The 19,360-nt window shown below is 42.7% G+C and overlaps 6 protein-coding genes across 6 annotated transcripts; 2 read left to right on the top strand and 4 right to left on the bottom strand.

Moving 5' to 3' along the window:
- Positions 1-151: 151 nt before the first annotated feature.
- BEWA_046770 (4-methyl-5b-hydroxyethyl-thiazole monophosphate biosynthesis protein, putative) lies at positions 152-6,397 on the bottom strand. Its single transcript, XM_004831608.1, has 3 exons — positions 6,332-6,397; positions 4,942-5,356; positions 152-350 (listed from the first exon to the last, which is right to left on the bottom strand). Exons 1-3 carry the CDS (start codon positions 6,365-6,367, stop codon positions 226-228), a joined length of 576 nt encoding a protein of 191 aa, XP_004831665.1. The 5' UTR covers positions 6,368-6,397; the 3' UTR covers positions 152-225.
- A 570-nt stretch (positions 6,398-6,967) lies between these two features.
- On the bottom strand, positions 6,968-11,379 carry BEWA_046760 (uncharacterized protein; the record flags this gene model as incomplete). The annotated part of the gene is made up of 5 exons (XM_004831607.1): positions 11,183-11,379; positions 8,228-8,357; positions 8,130-8,194; positions 7,734-8,015; positions 6,968-7,097 (listed from the first exon to the last, which is right to left on the bottom strand). The coding sequence occupies exons 1-5, from the start codon at positions 11,257-11,259 to the stop codon at positions 6,968-6,970; spliced, it is 684 nt and encodes a 227-aa protein (XP_004831664.1). The 5' UTR covers positions 11,260-11,379.
- Positions 11,380-11,835: 456 nt separating this feature from the next.
- On the top strand, positions 11,836-13,918 carry BEWA_046750 (conserved hypothetical protein; the record flags this gene model as incomplete). Its single annotated transcript, XM_004831606.1, has 2 exons — positions 11,836-13,180; positions 13,281-13,918. 2 exons carry the CDS (start codon positions 11,836-11,838, stop codon positions 13,916-13,918), a joined length of 1,983 nt encoding a protein of 660 aa, XP_004831663.1.
- Positions 13,919-14,376: 458 nt separating this feature from the next.
- Positions 14,377-15,900, bottom strand: BEWA_046740 (hypothetical protein; the record flags this gene model as incomplete). Its single annotated transcript, XM_004831605.1, has 1 exon — positions 14,377-15,900. One exon carries the CDS (start codon positions 15,898-15,900, stop codon positions 14,377-14,379), a length of 1,524 nt encoding a protein of 507 aa, XP_004831662.1.
- Positions 15,901-16,761: 861 nt separating this feature from the next.
- BEWA_046730 (signal peptide containing protein) lies at positions 16,762-17,457 on the top strand (the record flags this gene model as incomplete). Its single annotated transcript, XM_004831604.1, has 1 exon — positions 16,762-17,457. The coding sequence occupies one exon, from the start codon at positions 16,762-16,764 to the stop codon at positions 17,455-17,457; it is 696 nt and encodes a 231-aa protein (XP_004831661.1).
- Positions 17,458-18,170: 713 nt separating this feature from the next.
- Positions 18,171-19,217, bottom strand: BEWA_046720 (hypothetical protein; the record flags this gene model as incomplete). Its single annotated transcript, XM_004831603.1, has 1 exon — positions 18,171-19,217. The coding sequence occupies one exon, from the start codon at positions 19,215-19,217 to the stop codon at positions 18,171-18,173; it is 1,047 nt and encodes a 348-aa protein (XP_004831660.1).
- Between the last annotated feature and the right edge of the window lie 143 nt (positions 19,218-19,360).

The raw sequence follows: 19,360 nt of genomic DNA, 5'->3' as shown, positions 1-19,360 counted from the left end.
TGTGGAAATCCAAAAGGTTTAACAGGGACTTTTTCAAGGCGCTGACTTCAGTTCTATCGAGCACAAACCGACTAACGAGGCTGCACGTTCACAGGCACTTTGTGCCCCTGGTTTCAGTTTTAATCGCAATTTTAAGGTAAGCATGAACAAAGGTGATGATATTCTCTTGTAGCAGGATTTGGTACCTCTTGAAAAAGGTCCCAGAGCTTCTGCATTTTGGTGATTCTAAAAGCGCATAGCAGGATGCAATAACATGCCGTTTGAAAGCTTGTCCTTGATGTCACTTCCGCAAAGCAACTCAACGAGCTTGAGCGCAAACTCTAGGGCTGTTCCAGGGCCTTGAGATGTCACTATAGAATTTGTGTAATGTGTATAATGTTGTATATAGAATGGCAAGTGCAGTGTTTGACGGAATGGATGTCCATAGGCTTTAGCCAAAGGGAGTAGTGACGGGATGGTAGATGTTGGAAGAGTGTCTTAGAACGGTCTTTAGTAGTGAGAGTATAGCAGGTCCCTTCCATATACTTAGTCCACTCATACCAGCCGATGCCAGACCCTCTGCTACATAACCTGCTATATCCACTGCAGAGGGTCCAGTAGGTTTTTTCTTTATACTCTTAAGAAGTGTAAGAATCTTAGGGTCTTTACCATGTCCAAGAGTTGGAGGATCCTTTACTGGGTCCCATTCGTTAGAGTCAAGATATCTCCTTTGGTACCAGCTATTGGATGATTCTTGTATGTCAATCAAAAGTGGCCTACTATCTTCATCCTTAGGATACCAATACACATACGCAGTAGACGTATCGGAGAATGTTATTCCAGTCTGCTCGACAGTATTATCCTCGAATCTGGAGATATAGCCAGATCCAGAATGAAAATGTAGGTAATATGAGTAATCGTTGGTACTACTCCTTGTTACCATAATCTGCTCAGAACCACAACCGGGACAATTGTAGTAACTAAGACTAGAACTAGGCTTCTCAGAGATTTTTACGACATGGGCCCCTGTTTCTGTCATACCATATCTTCACTCATTTTGTAGCACTAATGTATCCAGTGTACTGTTCACAGATATCCCTCATTCCTCCATAGTCTTCACTCTACCCACTCATTCATGTCTCAACTGGTGTGAGCAGAACGGTCAGTATGGATGGAATATTCCCTAAGGAACAAAAGTTCACAAGTGAACCTATGCATACTCAATGTGGGACATTCTTTAAAAACTCTATAGGATATCCGTGTCTAACCCAAGGATCCCCTTTATAACGTTTAAACATCCACCAACCAAGTCCAGTAAGACCACCAGTGGAGAATAGGATGTACATAAGGATATTTATATAGGCTCCTAAATCTGCCGAACCCATGGTTCTCCGGCAAAGCGTTGGGAAATCCAGTAAGCAAACCCAGTAATGGAGCCTGACGCACCAAGAACAGATGAGGCTATAATGAGAGGAGTATTTATATCAGGAGACTTTTTCTTGGGAGAATTGGTTCGTTGAGCAGAGGTAGAGCGGTCTGATACTTGAGATCCTTGAAAAGCTTGATTTTGAGCTTCATCAGTATCTCCACTAACAGATGGACTAGTAGTACCAGGGCCTTGTACTACACCACTTCCACCCTCAGTTAGATCATTTTCACTAGGTTTACCAAGAATGCCTTCAGTTGATTCATCCTCGTCTTCGTCGGAGTAATCCTCAGACCAAAATCCATCTTGAATATCTCCCCTTACAGATAATCCTATATCATCAGAAGTATCATTGCGCACTACGGTAACGGATCCAGAAAATCCTGGACATAAATTTAGATTACTTTTTATACCATCTAGAATATTTTTAATATTATATCCGTTATAATTTCCAGAGTTTATGTTGCTAATTTCCTCCCATTTTCCAGGATCCGAGGTTCGTTTTAGCCAAATTTCGGGTCCTCCATTATTAATATATATTGCAACAGGATAATCAGCATTACATTCTGGATAGTATACAGTGATCTTTTCAACATTCTTGATAGGAAAGCCGAGGGGGGTTGCGGTGACTTCTTGTTTCTTTTTAGTATTCAAGATTGAGGTTACTGTAAAAGTCTTCTGTCCCTGAATTGCAGAGGTGTGCTTATAACCTGTGTATTCCAAAATCCTTCTATTTGTGGGAATGACCTTTATTCTTTTCGGAGAGCACTTGCCATGGCAATACGAATTTATATTTCCCTTATTTGATATATCGATCTTAACACTGTGATAAATCCTGCAACTTACTTCATCGAGCTTATCTGTAAGCGGTTGTTGTGGAGTAGTTTTCTCGTAAAAGTTCATGGCCTCATCCTTTCTAATAGGTCTCCATTTTGTATAATCTGGACTTCCAAGATTCTCGAAGAAGATAGAACCACTATTGTCGCTTTTTACACATCCTACAAGGAGAGGGGTTATTTCACTCTTATCAGCATCTTTCCAGTAATAGACATAAACCTTGGTTACGGTATCTTTAACGGCCATATCAGTGTTTCTTCCGTCGAATGTTACTCTTGAGATTTTAGCACCACCTTCAATTGTGTATTCTTTAACGGTGTATTCACTCCCAGGAGGGGATGGTGGAGAAGAGTCAGAGTTTGTGATCTTTTTGCTCTCTTTTATACATTTCGGTACTTTATCGTCTTTATAAAGCTTAGATGGGTCTTCAGGATTTCTTAGGTTAATTGGAATAGCATTATTCCTTTGGCAATTCTGGTCATCTAGCATTTCTTTCAAATCAGCAGAAGTTAGCTTATCGTAACTACCCTGTATCCAATAACTATCTTTTCTATCACCTCTGCTATAGTACTTAGGGTCTTCATTCTTTTTCTTAATTTCAAGTAGGATTGGTTTATTTGGAGCCTCAACCCAAAAGTAAACAGAAACACTTTCTACATCATCTATGGTCCCCTTTCTTGCTCCTATCTGGTCTCCATTGCTACTGAGTGTCTTACTTAGCTTAAAATATGTTCCTGTGATTGGTTGCTGAGTAATTTTAAAGAAACCTTTCGGAAGATTGTTAATATCCTTGGACATGAGGATAGAAAGATTCTCAAAACCAGGCGAAACGTTGTAGGTATCATTAAGTTTATCATTTTCCGGTTGTTCTGTTATATCAAGTTGGACACCAGCTGGTGGAGGTTTAGCAGGAAGACATTCTTGTATATTTAGTTTTCTCTTAACATTGTCGAAAATTTGTCTAATATGGGTGGACAAGTCATTATCTTTTTCCCATGTGTTATCACCTATTCTTTTGTACCATTGGCTTTTTGAATCGCTACTGTCCACATGTATAATAAATGGATTTGTAGGATCACAAAACGAAGCATATGAGAGGACCTTAATAACATTCTTGAATAGAAGATTCTCAAATCCTATTTTTTGCCTATTACCTTTGAGTAAAATCTCTGCTACGGAAAATGGTCCTCCACCATGTTCGCTACTAGTGTATTCATAAGCTGAAACTTTGAGTTTGCTATCCACAGTTCCATTGTGACGGGTTTTGATTCTACTTTTATGATTGCCATTGCCAGAATCATGACAACCAGAATCTAGTCCTAAGTTAATCCTAACAGCCTTATTGAGTGAACAGTTAAGGAAGTCCAGTTTGGTCTTTAGATTTCCAGTAATAAGTTTAGAACTATCGAATCCAGAAATCTCCTGTTTTTCCAGCTTTCTCCACTTGTTATGCTTTCCACCGGATTCCCCTATGTTTTCATACCAAGTAGACTTTTTTGTAGAGGCTTGTGTAACCTCTATCAATAATGGATTATTACGGTCACTGTCACCTTCCCAGTAGTAAACAGAGATAGTATTGCTCTTTTGGACCTCAAATGGTTTAAAGTTATACTCACTTGGGTCTTTATATCTTACCAAATTGCTCCCGTATGTCACATGGTATTGATTCTCTTCTTTTAGAGTATGTTCGAACCTAGAGTAAATTCCGTTAACAGGAAATCTTTGTTGAACAATAGCATCGTTTTCTCCGCATAGATGACAGCGGTAATTAGGTTTCTTCCCATAATTTGAAATATCAACTCCATGGCGTTTATGCAGAGCACAGGTAAGTTTATTAAGCTTCTCAGTAAACAGAGTAGTAGAAGGGCCTTTGTCTGTTTTAGGAAATTCGTTGGTATCCACAATTTTCCTCCATAATATATTATCACCAGTATTCTCGTACCAGTCATAGGTCCCCCCTTTAGTACTCTTGACACCAAGAAGTAGAGGAACTTTTATAGTATTTCTATTTCCACTATGAGTTCTATGATAGTAAGTAGTAACCAACTCTAGTTTAGGATATTTCTCCTTAAACTGTTCTGATGATTTACTTTTCTCATCTTGTATTTTAAGAGGTTGTTTATCGTAGTTTAGTCCCTTAATCCCATGCCCAGCAACTTTATCATGAGTGCAATATCCGTATTCAGTAGCGTCTTTTAGTGAACCTGTTTTAGTAGTTATAAGACCTGCACTCCTTTGGCATGTGCATGTATACCTGCATTTTCTGTGTATATCTACATCTACAGACATTCATCCTCCCTCACAACTAGTTCACAGTCAGAGAGACTATCCACAGAACAAGATGAACAACTATCAATACAGTCGTCTGAGTAATCTATATGGATAGTCTACTGGAGTGAGAGCAACTGACAATTCAGGCTCCTATACTTTGTGTACTAGCCATTTCTTCTCTAGCTGCTTCGCCCATAGAGTCTCCATCACTCTTCTTTAAGCTCCCGTTGGTCGCCCAGTCGTTACACTCATTCCATTGTGATAAACTACCTAGTCTCCGACGTCGGTAGGTCATTCCTCCTTCCGTTGCACTCCAGTAATGACCTTAATCCTACTAGACAGAAGAGCTCCTGTTAGTCGCTCTAGTCCCTCATCCTTCGGGACTCATCCTCCGCTTTGCTACGGACATTAACTCACATTAAACTTACCGCAATGTCCTGAGACGTGTACACGCTCATTTGCCTTTTTGGGGAAATTGGAATCAAATCCTGGGTATCCGACGGCGCTAACGTCGGGGTGTAGCAGACCGTGATCAGCGAGTACGACGGATGGAGCTGCGCAAATGGCGGCGTAGAGACGCCTCTCCTCCTTTTGACGTTTGAGCATCTCAATCAAGTGAGAGTTGGCGGCGCAATTGGTCGATCCTGGAAGACCACCCGGGACAGCAATGAGATCAAAAGTCTTGCCCTTGACGTTTGAAATGAGGTCATCAGCGGTAACTTTTGTTCCGTGAGCCAAGACCGTCTCCAAGGAATCACCTGCAGAACCAACGGTCACTGAAACTCCAGCCCTGCGCAAAACATCAACCAGAGTCACGAATTCAATGTCCTCACTTCCGTGGGCCTATATGGATGTATGAGTGAATGAATGCGGAGCATGGAATGAGCTCTGGCAGGAGCCGTTAGGGCGACTGCTAGGTCCCGAAGAATGAGGGACTAGACGACCGTAGGGAGGACTGTGGCAAACATGGCGAATATACGCCAGTATAGGAGCTGCAAAGGCGACCAACGGGAGCCTGTGTGTTCCCAAGGTTTGGTAGAGAACCATTGCCATTATGAAAACTCTTCAGTATAGGAGCCTCTATAACTCTAGAGGCTGAGGGAATGGTATACTCTGGACTTTGGACCATCTTGAGATGGAATGAGTATAACGAGTGGAGTAGCCATGAGAATTCATTCTCAGATGAATGAGTTACCATTAGGAGATTCTCAGCATCGAGTTGTATAATGCAAGAGTAGCAGAATGGGAGCCTGTGCGATCATTGGTCCATGGAAGAGTAAGTTGCCATTACGGATGAGCTCCCTGACGGTAGCATGAACTCCTCTATTCACTTCGTTCATAGAGTCTCCAGTGGTACTGGTACCACTCATTCTCCCCTTGCGGGGGTAGTAACTCTACGGGACCACTATAGTAACCATCCTTAGGCTCACTTTGTTCGCCATAAAGCTCCCTTCGGCTAAAGCCTTCAGTCGCTCTGGCTTACGCCAGTATAGGAGCTTAAGGAAGAGTTTGTGGACCCGAGTACTACTCTGTGCACTAGTGCTCTGGAAGTCTACTAGTGAGCCAACGTCCTCCCTCCTCAATAGTACCAAGACGACCGGCGAGTCAAATGTGTCGAGGTGAGTATCTCAATCCTCTTCAACGTTCTTCTCCAATCTCTCTATAGTTTCTTGCGCTCCCTTCATGCTACGCATTACGGTTGCCCATCCTCCTTCCAGTCGGCTAGTCCCTCATTCTTCGGGATTTTGCCAGCCATCCTGGGCCTTTGCCAAGAAATTCGGCAAATCCATCCCATTTATGCATTAAACCAAAACTTACGACAGCCACGAGTGCGTTACGAGCCACTTTTGCCATTTTTGTCTTTTGAATTCCGAAATTCGAACTGGACGTCGCCCCGCGGATTCTGTGTGTAGGGTAACTTCATGCAAGCCGTAACTCGCTGGTTTCTCGTTATCTCTCATGGTTATTGCGTTAACATCATTCATTTTACACTTTAATCTGGAAATGTCGTCAAAATGCAGAGTTGGAAGGGGCCAACGCCATTTTTGACTCGATATGGGCAGGGGTACCTAGAAGAATGGACAGGATGGAAAAATGCTGGAGAGGTACCTGGAAGGGTCACGGGGGAGGAAAGGCACATGGAGGAATGAGCGAAATGGTGACGAGAGGGATGAATGTGTAGGATGAAAATCTGCAGTTTGTCGCTCCTCCGTCTTGTTGGACCGTGGTGTGGATGTGTAAGGCCATGGTAACCGCGGAAGATCTGGAGAATGTCCAAAGCACATTTGCAGGCTCTTGCAATGTCTCTGTGACTCCTAAACCCCTGAATTCCGATGAGTGAGATGCCGGAGAGTTTTGGCAGATTGTCATGGTATAGCCCGTATGGAGTCTGCATGCAGAAAGGAAGCCAGTAAACCCAAAAATTGACAAACTACCATCACGTAAGGAGAAATTCTATGCTTTAACGAGGGACTTTTTGTAAAAGTGCTTGACAGCGTAGCCAAAGGCGACTCCCAAAACTGCCTGAACTGCGAAAACTATAATGTTCCCTAGGGGAACCAAGAGACCATCTGCCGTCGCAAAACTGTAAATTTGTGTGAATGTATGACTATTAGCGAATGCAATGAGCTTGGCGGTTACGTCTGTAGCAAAGCGGAGGACTGGTCCCGAAGGATGAGGGACTAAGCGACTATACAAAGTATAGGAGCTATGACGAGCTGTAAAACAGCGAGTTTGTTGCAGTCTTCTAGAGACATTTATGATTGTCCGACTGAATGCGTAGCATGAAAGGAGGATGAGGGACGTTACTCACGTTGAGCAAAGTAGTGTAAGAGGTAGTGTCTCCCTATTTCCCGGTCCATAGTCTATGCTTCTCCACTGAACAGTTCTCATAATAGACCATTCCTCCATCTGCCAAAGATTACAGAGGCTCCCGTTGGTCGCTTATGCTCCTATACTCTGTATACTCGCCACCTCTTCTCTACTCACTAGGCTAATAGAGTCTCTATCACTCTTCTTTAAGCTCCCGTTGGTCGCCCATTCGTTACACTAATTCCATAGTGATCTACTCCCTAGTCTTAGACGTCGGTAGGCCATTCTTCCTTCCGTTGCATTCCAGTAATGACCTTAATCCTACTAGACAGAAGAGCTCACTGCGTTCGCTATAGTCCCTCATCCTTCGGGACATTTCGCTTTGCTCAAGACATCGCATTCAACTTACCCTGTGAGAATAGGAAAAATGGCAACGTAGGCCCCAAAGAGTATGTATAGCAAGTGTACACACGGTTTCCCTTTAATGTACATGAGCGTGATGCATGTGAGTGAAATGTAGCCAATGACGCTAAAGTTTGCTTGCAGCGCAAAATAGTAAAACTTGTACGAGTAATCGAGACTCTTGAAAACCCTCAGGGTCTCGTGAAAGAACGGGATAATGTGGTCGAGCAGCGACCAAAAGATACCAATTCCCAAAATCTTGTGCTCATTATTTGCAGATGATATGCTCCTAAGTTGGCATTTTTATGAATGCGTAAATAATGATAAGGATGAGATGAATGGAGTGAATAGAGGAGCCATATAGTCCCATGTATCCCCGGAAAGGTGAAAACCCTAAACTTACTTTGATTGGAGCGCAAAGTATATACCGGCAGCGGCTACGGTGTTTAGTAGAGAAAGTACAAATTTCTAAAGGCCATTTTATGCGCAGTGTAGACTTACCTCTGGAATGAATAGACGGACAAATAATTCTGGAATCCCAGAGACCATTATCAAGACCTTGGCGGCATGCGAAGCCAAAAAATAGCCAAATGTAACATTAAATATCGACCAGTTGTTAAAGTTTTCCTTCCTATATGAAAATGTAATGGGATGCATGGCATTGGATGAGCGAATGGGTGACCAGCGAGAGCCTAAGGAAGATGTACAGAAAAACAAATGAGTGGTTTAATGTAGGGTATACCAAGAGTTAAAGTGAGAGACTCTCTAGCATTCCAGTATACCAACAAGAGAGTAGTCTAGAGGGGAGTATCCTGGAAGAGTGTTCTTCCTGCAGTACATTACAGACAAGCTATTAGTAATGACATCATTTTAGGCCATAGTTTCCATGTACCAAAACCAAGAATACCTGTTCCTATTGTTCCACCGACTCCTCCACCTATTTCAGCAGGGTGAGATTCAATGAACTTAAGTATCTTCTGAAAAATGGCCCGTATACCACCAGAACTATGTCCTTCAGCACCTTTAGCTTCACCATCTTCCTCATCATCCTCTGGTTCTCCAGATCCACCACCTTGAGTACTATTAGGCTTCTCAGAATTAAGCCTTCCCTTTAACTCCTTAAGTTTAGTGGTAAGCTCAACACCACTTAGTTTACTGGTTTTATTAGGAAGAAGGGTCCAGTTATTTTGACTATTTTCTTGCCTTACATAATATGCATAATTATTAGGATCACCATTCTTTTTCTCAAGTTCAACCAGGATAAGGTTCTCAGGTTTGAAATCAGTACCAGAGTAGTATGCTGTCACAGTTTTAAGAATGAAATTAGATGATATTCCAGGTATAGTGTCACCATGTTTAATTCCACCAAGTATGAAACCATCTTTATTATGAACGGAGTGGGAAAATCTAACAAAACCATCATTTTCAATATCCTTTCTTGTAACATTAATCCGTTCTTTTACCCCTCCAGAAGTATCCTCATAACTAGTAGAACTTTTACTTGTCTCAAGACTATTTTTATATCCCACATCTATGGTAACAGTTGGCAATATAGCCTTTAGAAGCTTTAGTATTTTTGACTCTTCATCATGACTGCTGGGTGGATCATTAGAGACTGGTATCCAAGTACTAGAGTCTATAGCTTCCCTTTGGTAGCATCTAGATGAATATGGAAAATAAATCAAAAGCGGTATACTCTCCCCTCCATCCTTAGGATACCAATATACATTGACTCTACCAGCTCCCTTTGGAAAGTCAATTATATCCTGTTCTGTTTCTCCATCCTTAAATCTAGAGAAGCTATAAGAAGTATGATAGAAGTAGGAATACTCACTAGCAGGATAGTTGTTTACTGTAACTTGGTTGGAAGAACAACCGGTACAGTTGTAAGGAGTACCACTACCCTGCTTAGAGAGATCCACAATATGGGCCTGGTTCTTTTCACAGTTCAGCTTATCCAGCTCTTTGTTAATGTTACTAGTCTCTATATTGGATTGAAGCTTCCATTTTTTATCAGTTCCTCCACCAGGAAGTGTATAGTAAGAGAATGTACCTGATGTTTGCTTAAGCTCCAGTAAAAGGGGATTTCTGTGATTGCTATCTCCAGCCCAGAAATAGACATGAACTTCACTATATCCAGTTCTATATATAGGGGACTTAAATGGTATCTTCTTGCCACCATGCTTTGTGGATAGGAGTCTTATGTTTAGTCCAGTAGTATGCTTGTATTTTTTGTAGATTTCATGGATACTTCCAGAGTCAGTGACTTCAATTTTAAGGTTTCCATTTATAGTTGGAGCGGTATGAGGATCTCCATTAGCGTAGTAAGTACTATTTGTAACATGGTCAACCCTAAGAATGATAACAGTAGCTATATTCTTGACGATTTCTGTAAGTTTTTCAGGAAGTTGGTTCTCTTGCTTAACACTTCTATCTTCATCTTTCCATTGATTGGAAGCTGAAGTATAGCTTGTCTTTTTATAGTAGTAATAGTTATCATACCCACTGCTCTTTTCAATTCCCACTACTAGCGGCAAAACATTGCATTCATCATATTTTAAATAGTATACGGTTGCTGTTTTTTCATAATAATAATAATTTGATATATTCTCTAATCCATTCCGTCTCGTTCCATTGTGGTTTACTTCAGTAATATAATGCGGCTTATCTAGAGGAGTGTGAGTGTATCTCTTGTAGCCGCTAAGACCTGAAGGTGATTCTACCTTCTCAACTTTTATGTTATTATTACTATCATCTTGATAGGTTTTATCAGTCTCAGTTTTACCAATGTCAATGGTACTTCTTTCCTTTCGCCCATGCTACATCCTCATCCATTATGTAGCATTTCCTACTAGTCCCTCCACTGGTTTCCTTCTATTCCCCAATCATCCTTCCATGGTAGTACTCCATTAATGTCTCAACTGGTGTGAGCAGAATGGTCAGTATGGATTAATACCAAATGAGTAGTGTATTCTCTTTTGGAATAAAAGCCCAAAATAAACAACTCAATGCTTGGCATATCATAGTCGTTCAGTGCTCCTATCCTGCTATGTTCTATTATACAACTCGATGCTTGGCATATCCCAATGGCTCCTTCATCTAAGGATGAATTCGCATCCCTATTCCATAGACTCCATTTGGTCGTCCTCATAGCTCCACTAGTAGAATAAGAGAGTCTCTAAAGAGTATCCATCACTCTTCCAAGATGGTTCAAAGTCCAGAGTATACCATTACTCCATCTACCAAACACTGAATACACAGGCTCCCATTGGTCGCCTATGCTCCTATACTGCGTATAGTCACCATTACTACCTAGTCTTCGACGTCGGTAGGTCATTCTTCCTTCCGTTGCACTCCAGTATGACCTTAATCCTACTCTTCCTTAAGCTCCCAGGGGTCGCCATATAGCTCCTGTTAGTCGCCCAGTCCTCCGCTTTGCTACGGACATAAACTTACAATCCAACGCTGCTGTATACGAGTACGTAAGGAAACGAAAACATGGCCAATCCGGCGAGGATTTGGAGTACTCTCATCTTCCCTTTCCGGCGGCGAGTCTAGTCGATTCTCTTGTAATTCCACTTGGGTAAGCCTTAAATCCTGCGGTAAAGTAAACCATCCAGCGATTAGCTGAAAGTCAGACGTTTATGGCGACTGGCGAGGGATTTAGACACACACAACAAGTTGGGCTGTGATGTCGTCCTAAAGGGTCGCAAACGAGGCTCAAATCCCACAAATTCCCGTTACGCACTTTTGTTTTTCGTGATTTTCTAGCGGGGGAATTTTTAGGCACTACTTTTACCCGAGAGGCGCATTTCGTGACCACGTCGCCGTGTGTGTGAGCAAAGTCTGTGTTTTGGCCCTGCCTCGAGGATTAGAGCGTTTGCATGCTACTAAAAGGGTCCACAGGAGGGTAAGGTCGAAGGAAAAGGCTCTGGAGGCGCCAGCAGAGACGAGGGGTGCCTGGAAGGACGTCCAGAGAGTTTTCATGTAAAAGATCACTTTTTGCTTTGCATAGACACGTCTAGCGTCTCTCCATCATCGTATCCGCCGGAAACTTGTCAGGTGTGGGCCAAAGAAGAGGTAGAAGAGCAGAATAGAGGAAGAAAAGCATGACGGAAGGGTCGGCGGATGTTCACCTGGACTTTTTATTCAACAAGAATCGCAGCGTGTGGACGTGTCTAAAGAGAATTCACGTTGGTACCAATGGGAAAAACGTGCAGGACGAGCTGATAAAGCTCCTCAAGACGCTAAAGGATGAGGAAAAGTACATTACGGAGGGATCAGAACTTTGGGATTCTAGCGACGTGCAGGTGTGCGAGTACAAGGAGAATGTAGCAGAGAGAGGGAAAACTCTCTACACAGTCATACGCTGTGATCCTGCCGGAGGATATTTGAGCGAGGACACGGTAATCTACATTGAGGAGGACATCAAGCCGCTAAAGAGCATTCACCTGCTATGGGACATTCACTCCGACTTTAGCAACTATGCGGCAATATTCACGCCATCTTCCTCTGACATTACCAAAGAGTCCATTCTAGACCGAGTCTATGGCCCGTTTTTTGTCAAAAATACACGCTCTGGGCTAGAGCACGAGGTGGAGGATGTAAAGAAGAATAGGGGCACCAAAAACTGCAATTTGAGGATACTATCAATGGTCCTGGAACGACCAGATGATGAGTCTGCTATAAGCCAAATTTCATACGCACCGGATCCTCTAGGTGACTCTCCGAACCGTTCAAGTCAAGATGAAGGATATTTGAATCTAAAGAGAAAGAGTGTACTAGCAGACATCTCAGAGATACGCCAAAACGTAATGTGCAACATGCAGCAAGAGGATCCATTCTTGTATGAAAACGCATTCTTTAGGGACTCTGCGTTTTTAATCGACTCTGACTTTGGACCGGTCAGAGGCTACGCTGACAACATCGAGGAGAGCCTGAATGCCGAGCCTTCTTCCATTCATTCCGGGGGATTGAATAGTGGCGCCATAAAGACTGCTAATGGTGGGACCAAACTCTTTGCCTCCATGTTCAAAAACTATGTCTCCGACCAGCTAGCCTCTGACTTTCGCATCTTTTACTTTGGAAAATCCTTCTACATTGGGGACCTAAAGTTTATAGTCTCCAACCTGGAACCGGCCAATAAGCCCGGATACATTTCACGCAAGACAAAAATTTACTTTCACGTTGACTCGGTACACGAATATTCAAAGGTTACAGTCGCTCCTTTGGTGGACACACTCCCTACTCTGTACCAATACGATCTCTTGAATGATCACGTCAAGCCATTCTTTAGACTAAACAGCCATCGCATATTTCACAAGGGAGATGTTTTCAAGCATTCCGGAATTCAATTTAGAATACAAGAAGCCACAATTGGTGGATCAATTTTTAGCATTTTCAAAGAAGCCAAATCGGGACGAGTCGGGAATAACACAGAAATTGTCGTTGCAGGTTAGTTGTTTACCCGGTGAGGATGTGGTCTATTGCCATCTCTAGATAGTGGTTTCGCTTCGCTCATAGAGTCGCCATCACTAGTTACACAAATTTATAGACCCGGTGAGGCCTCGAGTGCTGGATCTCTTGTCGCCTCAAAAGGTTGCAATATTGAGGGAGACTCCGCCCTGTTATAGGGAGTCGTTATTTGCAAAGTTTACATCGGAGCTGGACCATGAGAGTCTTGTCAGACTACACGATACAGAGTCTCACTCCAGCGTCGTTCATGACGTAAACGTAAACAACACGCTTTTGAACTCGTTGACGCCGTCAAATCGCTCGGACATTCACTACACTCTAAAATGCACCGTGTGCTACGAGCCAATTTACACAAGGGGAACCACACATCGACATGACACATCCAAAGGGAATTTTAATGAGGAAAGGGACGAGGTCACACCGTCCACAGTAGCGGATACACCTTCAACGCTCTTTGAACCCGTAAACATCAAACGTCTTCCGTGCGGTCATGTCTTCCATAAGGGATGCGTCTACACTTGGGCCTTGAATAAAAACTCGTGCCCTAATTGTAGACTACAAATTGACGCTTCAGAGAATTGTGACGTTGGCGCACCGCTGGTTTATAATCTCTCTGACGAGGAACAAGACAGTCTGGAAGATTCAGACAGCTATGGAACAACAAACTGTAACAGTCTCTCCGATATGGAAGAGTACTTTAAATCACTCGAAATTTAATGGTTCACTATTCTTTGAATGGGAACATACATGGTATAATGTCAAGATTTAAGACTTGTGAGTTTTATGTCACAATGTGTTGGTTTTTGGTGCTTGTCTTGGGTTTTCTCATAATCGTCTATCCAACTAATAACCCATTTACCGCCTGTTTGCTCAGAGAACTCATGTGAATAGAGACTCCGACAAACATCTAGCTGGTCTTCCTAACTGACCACAAAATGTGGGAGCTGTTAAATCAGGAGCTAACCAAAAAATTGGTCATAAATGAGACGCTAAAAATGTTGAGAATGAGAACAGAGTTGAGAAATGGCGAGAATGAAACCACTGCATGCAAATGCATCATGAGAATCTCCGTGACTGGACCCTCTCCTGACCAAATGGAAATGTGCTAACCCAAAAACATGCAGCTGAATATGCAACTTGTAGACATTAATTTTAGAGTGGTGATTACAAAATATTCAAATCCAATGGTAAATGTGAGTAACCCAGTCAAGCAGCCAGGCAATGATGCTCCGTTGCGGCTTCATTATGAGGTTGTAGCATTCGTAAAAGCCAAAAGAGAACCCGAAAATTAACGAGAGGATACTTATTATACGGTGAATTCTATCCTTTTCATCACCTGGGTGCATTAAATCGTATGCCCTGTACAACTCGTGCTGAAAGCTCACGTATCCCATCCTAGAGCCCACATTACGAGAGACCGTCTTCCAGGTCAAATCCCCAGTATTTGCATAGTATGTATAGGCGCCATCCCATCTCTGCAATTCAATGAGCAACGGGAAATTCTGGTCTGTGTCCCTGAGATAGTAGTAGACATTTGCCATGATGTAGACATCCTGTGGGTTAATTGCCAGGTCTCCTGTAATCTCTTTATCGCGATAAAAGACACTCTTTATGCCAAAGTGACCAAAATCACGTGATTTATGTTTTACTCCGACGAATCCGTACGGAAATGTGTCATTTGGTTCGATGGATTTTATGTGCACCCAACCGCTAGAACCGCTTATAAAATACTCAGAGACGTTATTTAGATTCTTGGAAATGTCTATTATGAGACCACTCTTGTATCCATACGGTATTACATCATTCATTGTGGCCTTGCATGTTTGTAGATTTAGCCTTCCCGCAATTCTATCCATGAGCTTCTTGATGCCAGTTTTATCGCCAATACCAGCCGGTGCATCTAATGTTGCTTCCTTCCACGAATTGTTCATATCGATTCTTTCAAACCAGAGCGGTCCACGTTCATCACTTTCCATGCAAATGAGAAGTGCAACCCTTAAACCACAATCCGGCATAAAGACATGAACGGCGCTGACCCGCTCTAAAGGTAGGCTTAAACCGTACTGTAAATTCTCCCTATCTCTTAACCTAAAGACTGTGAAGGGAGAACCAGTTGCATGCATGTATCTCTCGTAGCCAAAGTTGCCACGGTCCCGAAAATCCGATTCCACCCTCACTCGTATTTGGCGGCCCTTTGAGCTGACGTTGTACGGGTAATAATTGGAAATGTAGAGGAGTAGACAGTTGTGTCTAAAGGAGCATTCCTGGTCAAGTCTGTGGATGTAGTTGCGTGGAGTGAGACTGGGCTCCTTGATCCAGTAGTTCCCATACTCATTCTTGACATAGTACTCGTCCTTGTCAATATTTCTCCTGTGACGCAGTCTTACCATTAATGGAGTCTCAAATATAGCGTCAAAACCAAAGTAGTAGACGTCTACGCCGCAAAAGTCGTAGAGATGAGTTGGCAGTCCAGACTGCCGTTTCCCCCTGTGAACGATCCTATTGATATAATGGACAATGTCTGAACCATATTCGACATTTACCGTATGCTGAACCCGAAAGTAACTGGGAGGATCGTTCAAAGTAATGTCCACCCTGACTGCATGCTTATTCCCATCATCGTGCTCTCCGTAGACAAGATCGGGGTATCCCTCGGAAATATCCACAGTCACCGGTAAAAACGTCGCGCTATTTCCCATTTTGAGCTGTAGATTGAATTTTTCGTTTGCAAACTCCACAAAACCGGTGCCTCTTCTCAGGTCAGACAAGTGTAACAAGTGCGATGTGTAGAATTAAAATTCCAAAGAATGTATTTTATACCACTGGTATAATCGACTGTAAAGTGCATTTGCTGTAAAGCGCCGTAATTCCTCATTATCGTGCCTCGTAAAAAACCGGAAAGGTGACGAATAAGAGAGGCCCCATGCATGAGATATTTGGGAATTCAAAGGTCGCTACAGGGGGACTGTGCGCCGCAATTTTATGGCCCATATGGGTACTTGGATGGGAAAGTTGTATACTTACGGCAGACAACCCATGGAACCATTCGGTGCCAGAGTTTGCGAACCAAGACAAGGGGACAAAATCTGGGATTATCAAGGAATTTTCATTACTTCCAGAATGAATGATTGGCTGTGCAGATTTTTATGTAATTTATAAGTGTGTTTTTTATCCATTCTTTGGGTATAGGGACGAGAAGGGGTCCACAGGAGTGCTAATGTAGAGGGACTGTAACTCAAGTTTGCGTCTCGAAAAATCACATTCTCCGCATCTCAGTGATGAGGTCTAATGCCTTATTAGCTTTTCTGTAGTTATATCATTCTAGATTAGCCAAATTATCCTATGTAGAATCATCCTGAGGAGCTTCTGTTGAGACATCCTAGTCTTCTCAGGAACATTCTGAAGAGATCCTCTCATCACTAGGAGGTCTTCTTGTTTGGGTCAGAGTCCATTTTGCATTTGTGCCCTTTGTTTGTTTAGACCTATAGTCTTTGTCACGCCTATTGCGTATTATCTAGCAAGACTCTGGTTGCTATTTTGATAGACAAAGATTCTACAAGATGAAGTTTCTTGCTCTGTTTTACTTTGCATTCATAGCAAAGTTTTGTAGCGCTTGGTGCTGTTGTGGAAAGAGCAAGACCAAAGATGACGATAATGGACCTTATGGTGGATCTACGGAGAATCTGAGGAACACACATAAACCATCTGGGCAGTCTGTAGCTAGCCCACAAGTTAAAAGAGGCGTTGAACAATCTACTAACGAAGCCTCTCCAGAAGTAACTCAGGATGCTACCACCCGTCGATCTACTCCTACTAGTGAGGAATCTCGAGTTCCCCAGCTAACTGGACAACCTACTACTACTACTCCCATTACTCTAGATCTTGCAAATCCGAATAAGGCCGATATAAATGTGAATATAAAGGAGGAGAATGGAGTATCTTTCAAGGGCTATTCTCCGAAGAGGGCTTTCCACATATCCTCTGTTATAGATGGTGGATCTTCTGTTTGGAAGGCTGAAGAAGGGGAAAGGTGCAAATTTGTAGAATCACATGCAAAAGGAGACTCTTCTCTAATTTCCATAGGCATAAGCAAAGGTAGTGACTCGGAAGCTAAATTCTTTGAGAAAGTTGGTACTGTATGGAAGAGTCTCACTAGGGATGATTTCTTGAATAAGCTAAATGAAATGAGAAAGTCTGGATCATCTCCCAATCCTTCTTCTTCGCATCCTTCTACTCCATCTCAATCTTCTCAGTAGTGACTCCTTACTCCCTATGGATATAATGCAGTTTACTCATCTGCCCTTGGTAGGTGGTGGAGACTCCCCTCTAGACTTCTCTCTTGTTGGTATACTGGAATGCCATGGTGCCTCTCACTTTAACTCCTGGTTTACAACATTACTCGTTTTGTTATAAAGGTGCATGTCTTGAGAGTACTTTTAATATGTAGTATATGTTGAACAGACTGTATTTCGTGCTCCATTATTAGATCCGTATCCTATGACATATTCCATTAGAGTCTTAAATGTTTAGTTACTCCCTCTCCTGTAGGTTCTAGGTCTCTTATTCTCATTGTTCCCTGATTCTATGAGTTTATTAATGTGTGGATACATTCATTGCATTAGCACCTTGTTTGAATATATACAGCATATGAAGCATAGTATCATTACAATGTCTTAATATTCCAACGTCTGTGTACTGCTGTTTAAGAGTCTCCATATCTTGTCCTACATTCCAGTATACCAACAAGAGAGTAGTCCACATTAATGAAAGTAGGAGCATTAAGTCAAAACTTAGAGACTGGGCGGTGGTTGAATAAATGCCACCCGGCTGACAAATGTGATGGATGACGTTTGAAGAACATTGCGATTTAAGAATTGAATATTTGGCGTAAAGGATGAGGAATGAGTGTTCATGCAGTATTTGTAACCCTCGGGACAACGTCCCATTGAGTTTCACCTACAACATCCATTCACCCCTTGTGCTTCCCCGAGAGACCTTTGGCGATCCCGAGAGTTACATTCTTTACCAATCCCGTAACTTTCTTGAGACCGCCGACAAAATTGACCTTTGGAAGACCGGGTAAGCCAATGGCGGAGTTAGACTCCAGTTTAGAAACATCGAGCTTCCCGTCCTTTTCGATCCTCTCCAGGATCTTTTCTATGCTATACGACCTTTTCTGTGCCTTGGAGATTTTGTAAATGTTCCACTTGTGCTTCTTTTGCTTATACAGGATGTACTTTATATTCTCATCCTTCTTGAGCTCTGCCAGGAGTGGTTTACGGCAGGCTAGATCCCCTTGTTTATAGTACATATTTGCCTCGTGAATAAAATCGTTGGGAAGCCCTCCGATGACCTTCATGTAGTTACCACTTGGAAGTTTGATGCCCCGTACCCTGAATGGACCGCTGGCAAAATGTCTCGCTCTGAGGTACCTGGTACCAACTTCTGCACTCACCTCAACGGTCACATTCGTGTTTGTAATGACTGACGGGTATTTGTGCTCGCAAGCTTCAAATTTGTGAGAAAAATCGAGAAGAACGTCAGAGGACCTCAGGAGCTTCTCGGCCAAATTTACATTCTCGGCATACAATTTATGGATCCTCATACCTTCGTTCTTGTCTATACTCTTTAGTATCCTCATCAAGTCGTCATTTATAAGCGGAATATCCACTGTAAACTCCGTAAAGGTGCTCGTTACAACTTCGGCCTTGGTCAGAGGATTGGCGTAGTAGGTGTAGTTCTCGGCGCAATCCAGACCTATGAGCAAGAGACGCCAATTTTCAGATGAAAAGAACGTGGTTGCGCTTTTAACAGTGACAATGTGTGCGACGATTCCAGGCATTCTCACGCCGTTGTATGAGAGCTCAGAGAGATCAAATGGCTCATCTTCAGGCTGGTATTTGTACTCGTAGACGTTGTACCCCTTGAGAATACCGTCCTTCCACACTCCTGTGACGTCTCCCTGGTTCGTGCTCAACCTGCCTGGATGGATATCCAGTCTTATTCCTACGCACATGTTCTCCTTGTTGGTCTATGGAGCGTCAATAGGGTAAAAGTCATGGTAAAGCGACGCATTTGCACCTCCTCAATGTTTAAAGACTGACAGAGTTGTCCTTTCAAGGCCGTGGAGTAAGCTAGCGACTCTTCCTGGATTCCCCC

This window comes from Theileria equi (assembly GCF_000342415.1).
Source record: "Theileria equi strain WA chromosome 4 map unlocalized gcontig_1105316255041, whole genome shotgun sequence".
In the NCBI taxonomy this organism is placed as follows: Eukaryota; Apicomplexa; class Aconoidasida; order Piroplasmida; family Theileriidae; genus Theileria; species Theileria equi.
This window is presented reverse-complemented; position numbering and strand designations above follow the sequence as displayed.